The sequence below is a fragment of the Chelonoidis abingdonii genome, chromosome 8 (assembly GCF_003597395.2).
Source record: "Chelonoidis abingdonii isolate Lonesome George chromosome 8, CheloAbing_2.0, whole genome shotgun sequence".
Classification (NCBI taxonomy): domain Eukaryota; kingdom Metazoa; phylum Chordata; order Testudines; family Testudinidae; genus Chelonoidis; species Chelonoidis abingdonii.
Window position 1 is genome coordinate 954,625 of NC_133776.1, and position 13,154 is coordinate 967,778.

Consider the following 13,154-nt stretch of genomic DNA (forward strand, 5'->3'; position numbering starts at 1 on the left):
TTTTGGGTTCTGACCTGCACTGGAAGTTGGGTTGTGCCAGACCCTTACCAAAAATATTCTGGGACAGGGTTCTCAACTTGCGGGGTTCTGAACAGGCGTGATGGTCACAATCACTGTGCCTTTTCCTATGTAGGGGGTTGAGTACTGGTATGGAAAAGCTAGAGAACCATTGGTCTAGGTTTGACTACAATAAACCACAAAATAGGTAGCATCAGTTTAGATCATGGATCTGAGGTAAAGCACTTTTTGTAAATAAAATACTCTCCTAGTCTACTTTTTCAGTGCATTGGGCCCATTTCAGCAGAGGCATAACCTCACATTCAGATGTCTGGTACAGCTAAGTTCTTTAGTCTGGTAAACTGACATAACTTGTCGTAGAAAATGTACAAATTTTGGTCTATGGAATTTTGCATAAAAACATTCCTTTTTTGTGTGAGATTTTTGTTTTTCTTCCTCCGCCCACTTAATTTTTGACTTGCTGTTTCAACTAAGGGCTTGTCTACACATACAGTGCTGCAACGGAACCATTGCAGCTGTGCTGCTGTAGTGCTGTAGCACTGTAGTGAAGATGCTACTACACTGACGGGAGAGCTTCTCCGGTTGGCATAGTTAATGCACCTCCACGAGAGGCAGTAGTTATGCTGATGGGAGAAGCTCTCCCTTCGACATAGCGCTGTCTATACTGGGGGTTAGGATGGTAACACTCTGCTCAGGATTTTTTCATAGCCTGATCAACACAGTTATGCTGATGTAAGTTTGTAGTGTAGACCTGGCCTATGTATTTTTTTCATTGAAAACATGTGAAGATGTATTTGTGTGTGTGTGTTATGTTTTCAATATAAAGTTTACATCTAACTGAAAAATTCTCATTTTTTGTTTGAAAATGATTTTACTGAAAATTGCACATACAATAGAAAAGTTTCCCATTGAAAATCTGGACCATTTATAAGTAAAAATGAAATGTGAGTGTCTGAATTCCAGGTAGCTTTTTGTTGTTTGCAACTTCTGGATACGATTGCCTGAAAAGGCCAAGGATCACTGCTTTATAACACTTTTCATGGAGACATTGTAAAAGATACAGAAATTCACCTGAGATGCTGCTCTGTTGAGCTACGCTGATTTGCAGCAGCTGGGGAATCATTTTTTTTGCTTACGACAACAGTAGTCTGTTTTGTTTGTAGATTTAGTAGTAGATTATTATAAGAAGAAATGTATTCTCTTAGGGATAATATGCATTTTAAAATTCTTCATCATTAAACTAAAGTATTTTAAAATAAGTCTGTAGGAAGATGTTTCTATGCTCCAGTGGTTCTCAAACGTTTTTACTGGTGACCCTTTTCACATAGCAAGCCTCTGGGTGCGACATCTCACTTATAAATTACAAACACTTTTTTAAATATATTTAACACCATTATAAATGCTGGCAGCAAAGTGGGGTTTGGGGTAGAAGCTGACAGCTTGCGACCCCCCATGTAATAACCTTGTGACCCCATGAGGGGTCCTGACCCCTAGTTTGAGAACCCCTGCTAGACACTCTTATGTTCTCAGTATCACAGAAAATCTGTAGCCTTTTGAAGGTTTACTTTTTTGTGTTCCGTATGTGATGGGATTTAGCTTTACCTACTTGTGTTCTTTCCTTACAGACCAGCTTGACAAAGTTTTCCGACAGCCTACAGGAAATGATCAATTATCACACAGTAAGTGTGGGTAATTGGAGGATGATTGTGACCACGTCACCTGAACAAAAACAGATTATGCTAGCTAATGGTATATTATAATATTTATGGCCCTTAATTCTGAATGCATTTGAAATTTGTATGCCTTGATTGTGCAGGTATTGCTGGAACTCAACTCTGCACCCTTTGATGCAGATCTGGAAACTGTGGGTTACTCCTCCTTTCTTAGCAGGCTTATGGGCAGCAGAACCAATTTGCAGCCAGAGTTCTTTGCCAGTCTGAGTTTTGCTTCCCCTCTCCATGTTTGCCCAGTTTTTCTGGCACAACAGAGATGATACAGCAGATGAAGTGTCTCTGTTCTTTGTGCAGCTTCTTTCTTTGGAACTGTGACAGGTCAGTCAAGAACAGAAAACAGAGAAAATGCCAAGTTTGAACACAGCAGTAGTTTATACCATTGTGGAGTCCATCTGGAAGCTCAAGTGCAAGTAGAGAGGTTATTTTTTTTCTATATTTGACATGGTTACAACTGCTGCTGGAATATTGTGTCTGGTTCTTGTGTTCACAATTCATGAAGGATGTTAATAAATTGGAGAGGGTTCAGAGAAGAGTCACAAGATTCATTGAAGGATTAGGAAATATGCTTTATAGTGATATATTCAAGGAGCTCAATCTCTTTAGTTTAAGAAGGAGAAAGTTCAGGGGTGACCTGAAGTCTATAGGTGCCAACATGGGGAACTAATATTTAATAATGGGCATGTCAGTCTAGCAGAGACAGGTATACTAGGATCTAGTTGCTGGAAGTTGAAGCTAGACAAATTCAGACTGGAAATAAGGCATAAATTTTAACTATGGGAGTAACTAACCATTGGAACAACTTGCCAAGGATTGTGAAGGATTCTCCATCACTAACTATTTCAAAATCAAGATTGGATCTTTTAGAAGGAAGATCTACTCTAAGAATTATTTTGGGGAAGTTCTATGGCCTGTGTTTGACAGGAGGTCAGACTAGATTACAGTGTTTCTCAAATGTGGCCACAGCCTCCTGGGCTGTGATTGGAGGGGGGTGGGGCGCAAAGCAGTGGCTCCTCAGTGTTGGTTGCTGGTCCACCAGAGGGGCGCAGGGGTCAACCCCTGATGGAGACACTGAGGCACAACGGTGGAGGAGCAGGCAGCTATAGGTTTCCCACCTTTCCAGGGGCCATGGGACTCAGGCTTTGGGGTTCAACCCTGGGGTGGCGGGGCAGCAGGCCCTGGATCTGGCCGCAGGGCTTCAGGCTCCAGCCCTGAGATCCAGCTGCATGGCGGCAGGCCCCAGGCTCCTGCTGCATGGCTTTGGGCTCTGTCCTCTGGCTAGAAGGCTTTGGGTCCAGCCCTCTACTGTATCCGTGGCCCCAGCTGCCTCTCCCAATTTTCCCCCTTCCAGAGCTTAATTTGTCCCAAAACTTGCCAGGGCTGAGTAAGTCTGCTGTGAAAAGTGATACCTGTATGTTTTAATATCACTTTTCACAACAGACTTACTAGCTAGTAATAAATACATGTGTATGTGCATATTTATTTGCTTTTTCTTAAAGCTAATTAAGTATTTTAGGAAAAAGTGTAAGAGCAAGAGTTGGTGGCTGCACTCTGTGGTCACCAAATTATTTGTCCTGAGAACCCCAGGACTAGATGATCAGTCATCCATTCTGGCCTTGGAATCCAAACATCTGTGACGTTGCAGTGTCTAGGGACTCAGCAGGCTATCATGCTTGCTGGCTGAGTATTTTTCTCCCCATTCTCCTTGCTGCTGCTGGGCTGCCTGCCTGCTAATCTTTCCAGTATGGTACCGTCCTTGCAACATTTGATAATCAGGATTCATGTTTCTGTTGGTTACTGTGCTCCTGTCCTTGTACACAGAGTATGTCTACATAAGGTATGCCTTACATCCTGTTAATGCAGGTAAGCGATAGCGGTGAGGACAGTGCAATCCAAGCTTCACTATAAGCCTGGTGCAGACCCTTAGTACATATGCTACTTCTGAGGGTATCATGCACCGAAAAATTATCAACAGAGTATTTTAAAATTCTGCAGATTTTGTCAGAGAAATATGGAGGGGCACCTGAAACACACTGCTAAGGAGGGTCGTATGACTGCTCTTGTGGCTTCCCTTTGCTTCCTTTTCAGTCCTTTTTCTGCAGGGAAGCAAAGAAATCTGCGGGGGACATGAATTGTGCACATGGGCAGTGGTGCAGAATTCCCCCAGGAGTAATACTCAGTTCACTAGCCCGCTATGAAGCATGTGCTGTGCTGTCTTCACCATTGAGGTTACCCAGAGTAGCTGGATTTGAGCTAGCTTGGGTAGGTTAGCCTGTGCACACCTTTTACTGTGTAGACATATCCATAGGGAGTCTAGACACTGCCTCTGTGGTGAAGAGTCCGTATATCCACTGCAGCTGGAAAGGAAGGCAGCAATATGCAAACAGCAAGACTTTCAGGAAGACAGACTTTTTGCAAACTGAAGGTGTGAGGGATGCTCCTGTTCTCCCTCTGAAATGGTTGGGGAAACTCAGTTAAATCTTTGGTCCTGATCACTCTTTTGGTGACCTTGGAGACTTTCTCTGAGGCTAGGCAAATGGAATAAAGCATCATCCTAGACCTGACAGCGTGAGAGCAACTCTTACAGCTTCAGGCAAATAGCACCGTTCTCAGACTACCATTGAGAATTGCCGTGTGCTCAAAAGTCATCTGTAAAAGCAGCAGAGAATCCTGTGGCACCTTATACACTAACAGACGTTTTGGAGCGTGAGCTTTCGTGGGTGAATACCCACTTCGTCAGACGCAGTGGGGCAGCATCTGACGAAGTGGGTATTGTGGCAAATTGCCAGTACTGTTCTGCTGGGTCTTCGCAGCTTTCATTCTCTGGGGTAGGTTCAGGGCGCTATTGCTTGCCTCTGAACCGTTCTTAATACTCCACTAGTGTCTTGAAGACACTAGTGGAGTGAGGGAGGGACTGGGCCCGCCCCTCTTAACTCCAGTATCCAACGCAGGGGCCTGAGGGTTGTGGTGAACCACTTGAACTAGCAGTCCTTCCCCTGGGTTACTTCCCTCTCCTACCTTTCAGCTTGTGAAGGGCTTCTTGCCTCCCTTCTACACTAGCCTGGTGCCCCTTACCTAGATTTCTTCTGGACTTCACAATCTGCTGCAGCACTCCTCCAAACTTGCTATTTCTCTCTTATCAACTCTTTTCTTCTCAATTCTGCAACCTGCACTCTGCTCCAATTCAAACCTTCCTCCTTCAACTCCCCCCTGTCTGACTGAAGCAGGGTTTTTATCACATGATGGAGTCAGGTGCTCTAAATGGCTACAGGTGTTCTAGTTAATCTAAAGCAAACCTTCCTCCTTGGCAGGGAATAAGGCCCCCTGCTAACACTCTCATGCTGCCCTCTGCCATTGCTGTACACATATTCCCCCCCCCCCCCGCTCAACACCACGGGGTTGGGCTATTCAGGATGAGAGGCAGTGTCGGCTTCCAGCCCTATGCTGGACCCGAAAATGGAAAGGCTGCAAAAGAGGAACCACCTCGTCACTCTGGCGTTCCTTTCCTTGTTCCTATGCATCCACTGGAGCGGGACATAATCAGTCACAAGGGTAAACCGCCGCCCCAGGAGATAGTAGCGGAGAGTCTCATAGCCCAATTTATCGCCAGACATTCCATTTCAACAACAGCGTACTTTGTTCCCTGGGGAGGAGCTTCCGGCTGAGGTAACAGATGGGGTGCTCCTCCTCCCTACCATCTGGGAAAGGACGGCACCGAGTCCACCTCCGAGGCGTCCGTCTGCAGGATGAATCTCTTCTCCGAAGTCTGGGGCCATGAGTACGCGGATGGCAGCATAGGGCTGTCTGTAAATCTGCAAATGCTTCTTCCGCTGCATCCGTCCACTTCACTATCTCAGGGCCCCGAGCTTTTATCAAGATCTGTCAATGGCCCCGCTCTTGTGGTGAAATGAGGGATGAATCTCCGATAGTATCCTACATCACCCAAAAATGCTCTGACCTGCTTTTTGCGTATTGGTGAGGCCAACCTTGTATTGCTCCACCTGTTCCATTGGGCTTTACCAAACCTCTCCCTACGACATGCCTGAGGTATTTGGCCTCAGCTAGGTCCTATCGCACACTTCAGAGGATTAGCGGTGAGACCGGCCTTTCCAAGGCGTCCAGCACTGCTTCCACTTTGTCTAGATGTGTCTCCCAATCAGGGCTATGTATAATAGGTCGCGCTAGATATAGGCGGCGGCATAGTTGGCAGGGGTCATAATAACTTATCCATAAGTCTCTGGAATGTGGCAGGGGGCCCCAGGAGTCTGAAAGGGAGGACAGTGATGGAACAGGCCATCGGGCGGTAGAGAAGGCAGTCTTTCCCTGGCATTTGGCCATGGGTATTTGCCAATATCCTTTGGTCAGATCCAGAGTGGTTAGGTATTTGCTTGCTAATGATCAACCAGCTCATCAATGCGTGGTAATCGGGTAGGCCATCGAAGTGGGATACTTCATCAATTTCCGGAAGTCGTTACAACCTCAGGGTGCCATCAGGCTTGGGACCTAGTACGACCGGACTGGACCACTGGCTGTGGGATTCTTCATGACCCGAGTTCCAGCATCTTCCGCACTTCATCCTAATTTCTTCCCTTTTAGCTCGGTATTCGATAGGGTCTTATCGTCACCCTTACTCCGGGGCTGGTGACAATATGATGTTGGACTAGTGGTCGTTCAGCCTGGTGGGTCACAAATACGTCCTGGTTCCGGTGGATCATTTCAATGACTTCTGTCCGTTGTTCTGGGGTTAATTCAGGAGATATCTTTACCTGCTCCTGTGGGTTGTCTGCCTGAGGTAGAGCTCTCGGAGTGACCAGACAAGTCTCTGTCATGCCAGGGCTTCAGTAAGTTGAATGTGGTAGATTTGCTCTGGCTTTTGCGGTCTGGTTGTCTAACCTTATAATTCACTTCCCCAATGGCTTCCACTATCTCATATGGTCCGTGCCAGCTGGCTAGGAGTTTGCTTTCTGCGGTCGGCACTAACACCACACCCGTTCCCCTGGTTGAAATCTCTGTACTTTCGCCCGACGGTTGTAATATGTCCGCTGTGCCTCTTTTGCTTTTTCCAAATGTTCCCGTACTGTCGGGGTTACTCGAGTTATCCACTCTCTCATCTGTGTCACAGCTCAATGAGCATTCTTTCCTGGGTTGGGTGTTTCCTCCAATCCTCCTTGGCGATATCTAATATCTCGCGTGGTGGGCGTCCATATAAGAGTTCAAAGGGAGAAAAACCCGTTGGAACGCCTGGGAACTCCGTATAGCGAACATTAGATACAGTAAAGGTGTCCCAGTCTTTTCCATCCCTGTGTACCGACCTCCGGATTCATACTTTTTAAGGGTAACGATTAAATCTTTCGACCAGTCTGTCCTGTTTGTGGAGGTAAGATACTGAGATCCGAATGGCTTGTATCGGAGCAGGGCAACATAAGTCGTTTCGTTAGTTGTAAACGTAAACGGGGTTCCCTGGTCTGTCAGGATCTCCTTAGGGATGCCCACTCTGGCGAAAACGCTGTAGTAGTTCTTTAGCTTCATTGCCTAGAGGTGGGGTTCTTAAAGGATGGCCTCTGGATAATCACGTGCATAGCAAGGATGACTAGTACTTCGTGGCTGCCCGGTGCGACTTTCTAGTGGGCCACTATGTCCATAGCTATCCTCTTGAAGGTTTACGTCAATAATAGGTAAAGGTACTAGTGGGGCCCGCAAGTTGAGGTCGGGGTGTATGCAACTGGCAATCAGAGGCGGAGATACTAACGCTGGACTTCTGCTCAGATCCCGGCCATAAAACTTCTAGGAATTCTATCCTAAGATGTCCCCCTAGATGTCCCCAAATAAATGACTGTAAGTAAAATAGCTCTATACTGCCCTTATGTGTGTTCCAGGGGGACTAGGAAGTTGTCTACGTCTTCCCTCAGTATTTTGCTCTATTCTGTAACAACAGATCGCGGTGTTGAGCACGTAAGATGGCCGTGGGCTTTGGACCTGTTCCTTCTACAGGCACTCATTTACTTCCACACCTCCTCCCTCACTGTTCCGCATATAATGGATCTTCGCCTGTTTGCCCAAAGGTCTCACGTGCGTACTAAACTGACCTAATCTAGGGGGCCCTATTTCAACTCTTCGCCCTGGGGTGCTCCCCACTTGGGCCAGGAACTTCCTGCTGAGTGCTCCGGGGCCCGAACCATCGCCTGGTCCTCGCTGGGCGGGGTTCGCCTACCCACAAGGGGAAGTCTTGATTTGCTGCCACAATCCTGGTCCCTAACTTTTTATCCGTCCTTGTCCTGCCTAGACCTTCAGGGGTTTCCAGGGGAGATGAGATATTAACTCGGAGCAAATTTCCCACAAACTATGTGGCGAGGCTATCTTTTATGCCTCTCTCTGTCGCAGCCTGGGTTGCTACCCTCTCCTGTCTCTATCGGGGTCAGTAAGCCTCAAATCCAGGGGAGCGCTCCCAGTCAAAACAGGGTAAGGGAGCTTGGGGACTACGCCTGCAAAACTCTGGTGGTATCCCTCTGGATCTCAATCTGTACCCGAAATTGTAGGGTAAAAATCTCATGGTGGCCATGTACGCATGTTACCCTGTGCTTTGGCCGGGTGTTAGTTTGGTCTGTACCCCAGACCACTTTCTGAGGACCAACGTACAGCACTCCAGAATCTATTAATGCCTATGGTTTTTATACCATTCATTTTACTGGTCTGGGTAATTCATGTGAGGTCAATGTAACCCCTACCAGCTGATGGGCCACATTGCCGCCCATAATTCCCAGATTACATTGGCATAGGTACCTCTTGGTTGGGAACATTCGGGCTGCTGTGTGCCCCAATTCCCACATTCATAACACGTCCCCTTATCTCCGGTTGTCACCCTCTGCTGGGGGCAGTTGGCCGGCCCCCACTCTCCTCCCAACCCCCAGTCCCGTTCTGGCCTCGAGCCATTCGTCATGTCGTTCCTACGCCCTTTCACCCGGCAGATTAGTTTTCCTAGAGTTCTCGACAAGTCCGGGCCTTGGGTTTGGGTTGTCTCCTGGTTGTTGTGTCTCCCCGCCTGGGGTTGAACAGTTCGCGGCTGCCAGTTTGTCTTTCCACGAGGGAAACCAACTCATCATAGGTAGAGGCGGTCATTCTGACCAACCCAGTCTGAGACTGATGTAGCCCCCGCATATACCGGTCGGCAAATATTGTACTCCATCATCTCCTCAGAGCTTATGGCTCAGGGGCGCAGCCATTTTGGTCAGGTGGATCAGGTCAAACAATTGGATCGGGGTGTCTGTCCCTGTATACGCATTCATGGAACGTGCTGGGCCTCGCAGTGCCCTTGTTACTCCGACGGGCCAGGATCTCGGCCTTTAAGCTGGGATACATTTGCTGCACGCTTCTGCAGCCATATTGTAATAGACCTTCTGGGCTTCCCCACACAGGAATGGGGCAAGGATACCAAACCATTGTTCTGGGCCAGGCCTCCGCAAGGGCCGCTTCGTTCAAAGCCAGGAGGTATGCTTCACATCATGCCCCGTGTCATTTTCCTTAGCAATGGCTACCCGTATGGTCGGGTCCCTTCCCAGTGGTGATTCGCTTCATAAGGGTCTCCACATCTGGCCTCACCAGATCTCTCAGCAGGGTTCGCTTCCTGAGCAACCTGACTCAGCAACGCGATGTCTCTTGCGCAAATCTAGCGCCCCTGTGGGCGGTTGCTGGCCCCGGGTAGCTCCTGCTGGGCCGCGAGTGGCATGTTCATAAGGGGCCTTGAACATGTCGGTCCAATTTTAAGGGTGGAGGGTTTGTCTCACCTGCGACTAAGTCCTCCAGGCGCACAGATCCCACCCTGACACCAGCGTGTGGCCAATGCGGTACTGTTCTGCTAGGCTTCGCGCTTCTCTTCTCTGGGGTAGGTTCAGGGGCTATTGCTTGCCTCTGAACCGGCTTTTTAATTACTCCACTAGTGTCCTTGCAGGAAGGAATGGAAGAGGGAGGACCTTGGGCCGCCTCTACTCAGGGACCCAACCCACGGGGCCCTGAACGGTGTGGTAATCCACTTGGACTTAGCGGTTCCTTCCCCTGGTTTAACTTCCCTCTCCTACCCTTCACTTGTGAAGGGTCTTCTCTTGCCTCCCTTCTGACAACAGCCTGGTGCCCCTTACCCTAGGGATTTACTTCTGGACTTCACAATCCACCACAGCACTCCTCCAAACTGCTACTTCTCTCTTATCAAACTCTTTTTCTCTATCAACTTCGGCAGCCTGCACTCTGCGTCCACTCAGAACCTTCCTCCTTCAACTTCCCCCCCGTCGACAGAAGCAGGGTTTTTAAATCACATGAGGGAGTAGGTACTCTACATTGGAGTCAGGGTGCTCGAAATGGCTACAGGTGTTCTAGTTAATCTAAAGCAAACCTCTCCTTGCAGGGAAAGGCCCCCTGCTAACACTCCTCATGCTGCCCCTGGCCATGCTGTATCAACAGTGGTTCCACCACGAAAGCTCACGCTGCCAAAATGTCTGTTATCCCTATAAGGTGCCACAGGATGCTGCTGCTTTAACGGATCCAGACTAACACGGCTACCCCTCTGATACAAAAGTCATCTGGAGTCTCATCACTGAAGGCCGTAAATCTAATCAGATTTACCTGAAGGCAGTTTTTCAGTTATTTCAGGAAAATATGCAGACTTCTCATGACTTTTCTTGCAAAGCATTTTTTATATTATTTAAGTGGAATTGCACACCAGTTTTCTACATGTCTGTTAATCAGTAAAGCCTGGTTCTTCTTTGAGGTGTGGTATTCATGTCCATTCCAGTCAGGTGTGTGTGCACACGCATGTGCACGGTAGCCAGCAGATTTTTCCCTAGCAGCATCTGTCGAATTGGCCTGGGCACCTCCTGGAGTTGCGCCTTCATGGTGCTCAATATAGAGCCCTGCCAACCTGCCACCTCCTCAGGTCCTTCTTGCTGCCAGTGATGGTTAGCTGGAACTTCCCTGTGCTCATATTGACAAGTGCATTTAGCAGTGTTCTTATATTGTTCTCCATTAGATCTCCGTCGTTTGTTAATAATTAGTAGGTCATTAGTGTTACATAAGTTTCCATTGGGGGTGGGTTGGGAGTGGAAATCGCCTCCTATGCTCTGCCGGCACCAGGGCATGCCAGGGTCTCCGGGTTTCAAAGCCTGCAGCAAGTGTGTGCCCAGAAGCGATCCTCACACCTTGTGTCTAAGGTGCTTAGGAGAGGGCCATCAGAAGGATTGTTGTGCCATTTATAAGACCTTTTGGCCTAGGACTTCAAAAGAGAGAGAACAGCGCTTGAAGTTCCTGTTGATGGAGGCAGCACTCCACCTCCAGCCAAACCCTCGGTCGACGGACCCTGCTCCGAGTACCTCCTCCTCAGTATGGAGTGCTTTGGCACCATCAGCACAGGCACTGGTGCTAGGTAAGGATAAGGAGTCATGGCACCATCCCGGCTGCACTTGTAGCTCACATGCAGGTACCATTCACAATCACCAGTGCTGCAAAAGAAGAAGAAGGTTGGAGAGGGGTCGGTCTCCCACTTCTAGACCTAAGAAACCTGCCACTGTTAGACCCGAGTCGGGTCACAGTAGTGTTGCTCCACCAGTGATGGTTGTGTGGTTCTTTGAGATGTGTTGTCCATATGTATTCTGTGACCTGCCCTCTTTCCCCGCTGTTGCAGAGATTACTATCTCTATTGTGTACTAGCAAAGGAACTGAGACGTTTGTGAGATGTCCCGAAAACACTGTCTTGAGTGCATGGGGTGCATTTGAACCAAGAATGAAATACATAGAGACAAGATATGTTGAAGAATCACGGTTATGCTAAGTAACCATTTGTCTAATTCACTATTTTTAGTTAACCTCTTTGAATGAGGTGTTTACCATGCAGGCACATGAATGTTAGGTAGAATATTCCATTGAATGTGTTTCCCTGTGGGTGCTCCACTACGTGCCCTCTTTTCTTCCCTGCTTCGAGTTTCCTTGGTGGACTTTGTGGTAGAGAAGGAACTGAGGAAGGTTCACCTGTTAAGTCCTATATAGCCTTGGTGCAGGGCATGAGGATGTATAAGGCGCATGCATGGGCCGAACAGAGACTGATGGTGAAAATCTCCGATCAAAGGCATATGGGGCATATGTGCATCTGAAATGGAGCACCCATATGGGGACACATCTCGAAGAACTACAGTAACTGCAGAAAGTGGGTAACTTTTTTCCCCCAGCTTTATGCTTTAAACTTTCTCACATGCACATCATTGGGAACAAGCACAAGAGCAGCAGCCAGTGTTTTTGTTACTGGAGTAGCTTTAGCTTTTCTTTGGTCTTGTTGCAGAGTGCTATGCTGCTAAGACTTTTCAGGTGAAAGATGTTTTTAATTTTGAAATATTTTTAATTTTTTTAAAACAATTAGAATGAGAAATGCAGTTTAAATGCAAAATCTACCGTTAGACCTGGAGACTTCAGAGATGGCATAAGGAGAGCCAGGGCTTAGGCAGAATTAAAGGGTTTAGGTGTTTTTTGGCCTGAAATTAAAGGACTCTAATACTTCCAAATCCTTTATTGAACTAAGTTTTTTTGTTTTTTCTCTTTCAGACCCTATTTGACCAAACCCAAAGATCAATTAAATCACAGCTTCAGACGTTCGTTAAAGAGTAAGTTAATTTTAATTTCAGATAAATTCACCTTAATAAACTACAAGGAAAAATATCTCCACTCAGACCAACTAGGAAGTGAAATCAGCTTCTGAGAGAGGTTGAAGATATTTGGAAATTATCAAGCCACAGCTTGCCTACCACCTCTTAAACTTGCCAAAAATAACTCAACAGCCCAATAGGGGTTGGACTGGGGTGGAGACATTTTCAGTCATTGGGGTTTTTTTTAAATCGTTATTTTAAATCATTCATTGAGTGTTTGTTTGTCAAATTAATCTGAAAATTTGTACTATTGTAACTTTAAAATACCATTTATAATGATTTCAATCATAGCTGACTTTTTTAAATGTCACTACTGGGATGGTCTCGTCTTTGAATTTAACGAAACTATAATAGGCAAAAAACAAAAGATTGAAAATAAAGGCCATGATCATACAAACACTTAAACAGATATGTAACTTTACTCACCTGAGTAGTCCCATTTGACTTCAGTGGAACTATCAATATGCATATCATGCATCCAACGAAGTGCATATTCACCCACGAAAGCTTATGCTCCAGTACGTCTCAGTTTATAAAGTGCCACAGGACTCTTTGCTGCTTTTACAGATCCAGACTAACATGGCTACCCCTCTGATACTTGACAATATGTATAAAGTTAAGCATGAGCCTAAGTATTTGCCATATCAGGAGCTTTTGTATTAAAATTTTCTCTTGTAGGCCCTTATTCTGCAAATAGTTAAGCGGCTCCTTAACTCTGCACCAGGAG

General features: G+C 46.8%; 1 protein-coding gene across 2 annotated transcripts in view; it reads left to right on the plus strand.

The window, feature by feature from the left end:
• Positions 1-13,154, plus strand: part of ACAP2 (ArfGAP with coiled-coil, ankyrin repeat and PH domains 2) — a 129,448-nt gene that overhangs the window by 27,544 nt on the left and 88,750 nt on the right. For both annotated transcript variants that reach the window (XM_032787523.2, XM_032787522.2), the window contains exons 4-5: positions 1,644-1,697; positions 12,327-12,385. In XM_032787523.2, coding sequence (XP_032643414.1) covers positions 1,644-1,697; positions 12,327-12,385 — 113 coding nt within the window. The remainder of the gene's footprint in view (positions 1-1,643; positions 1,698-12,326; positions 12,386-13,154) is intronic.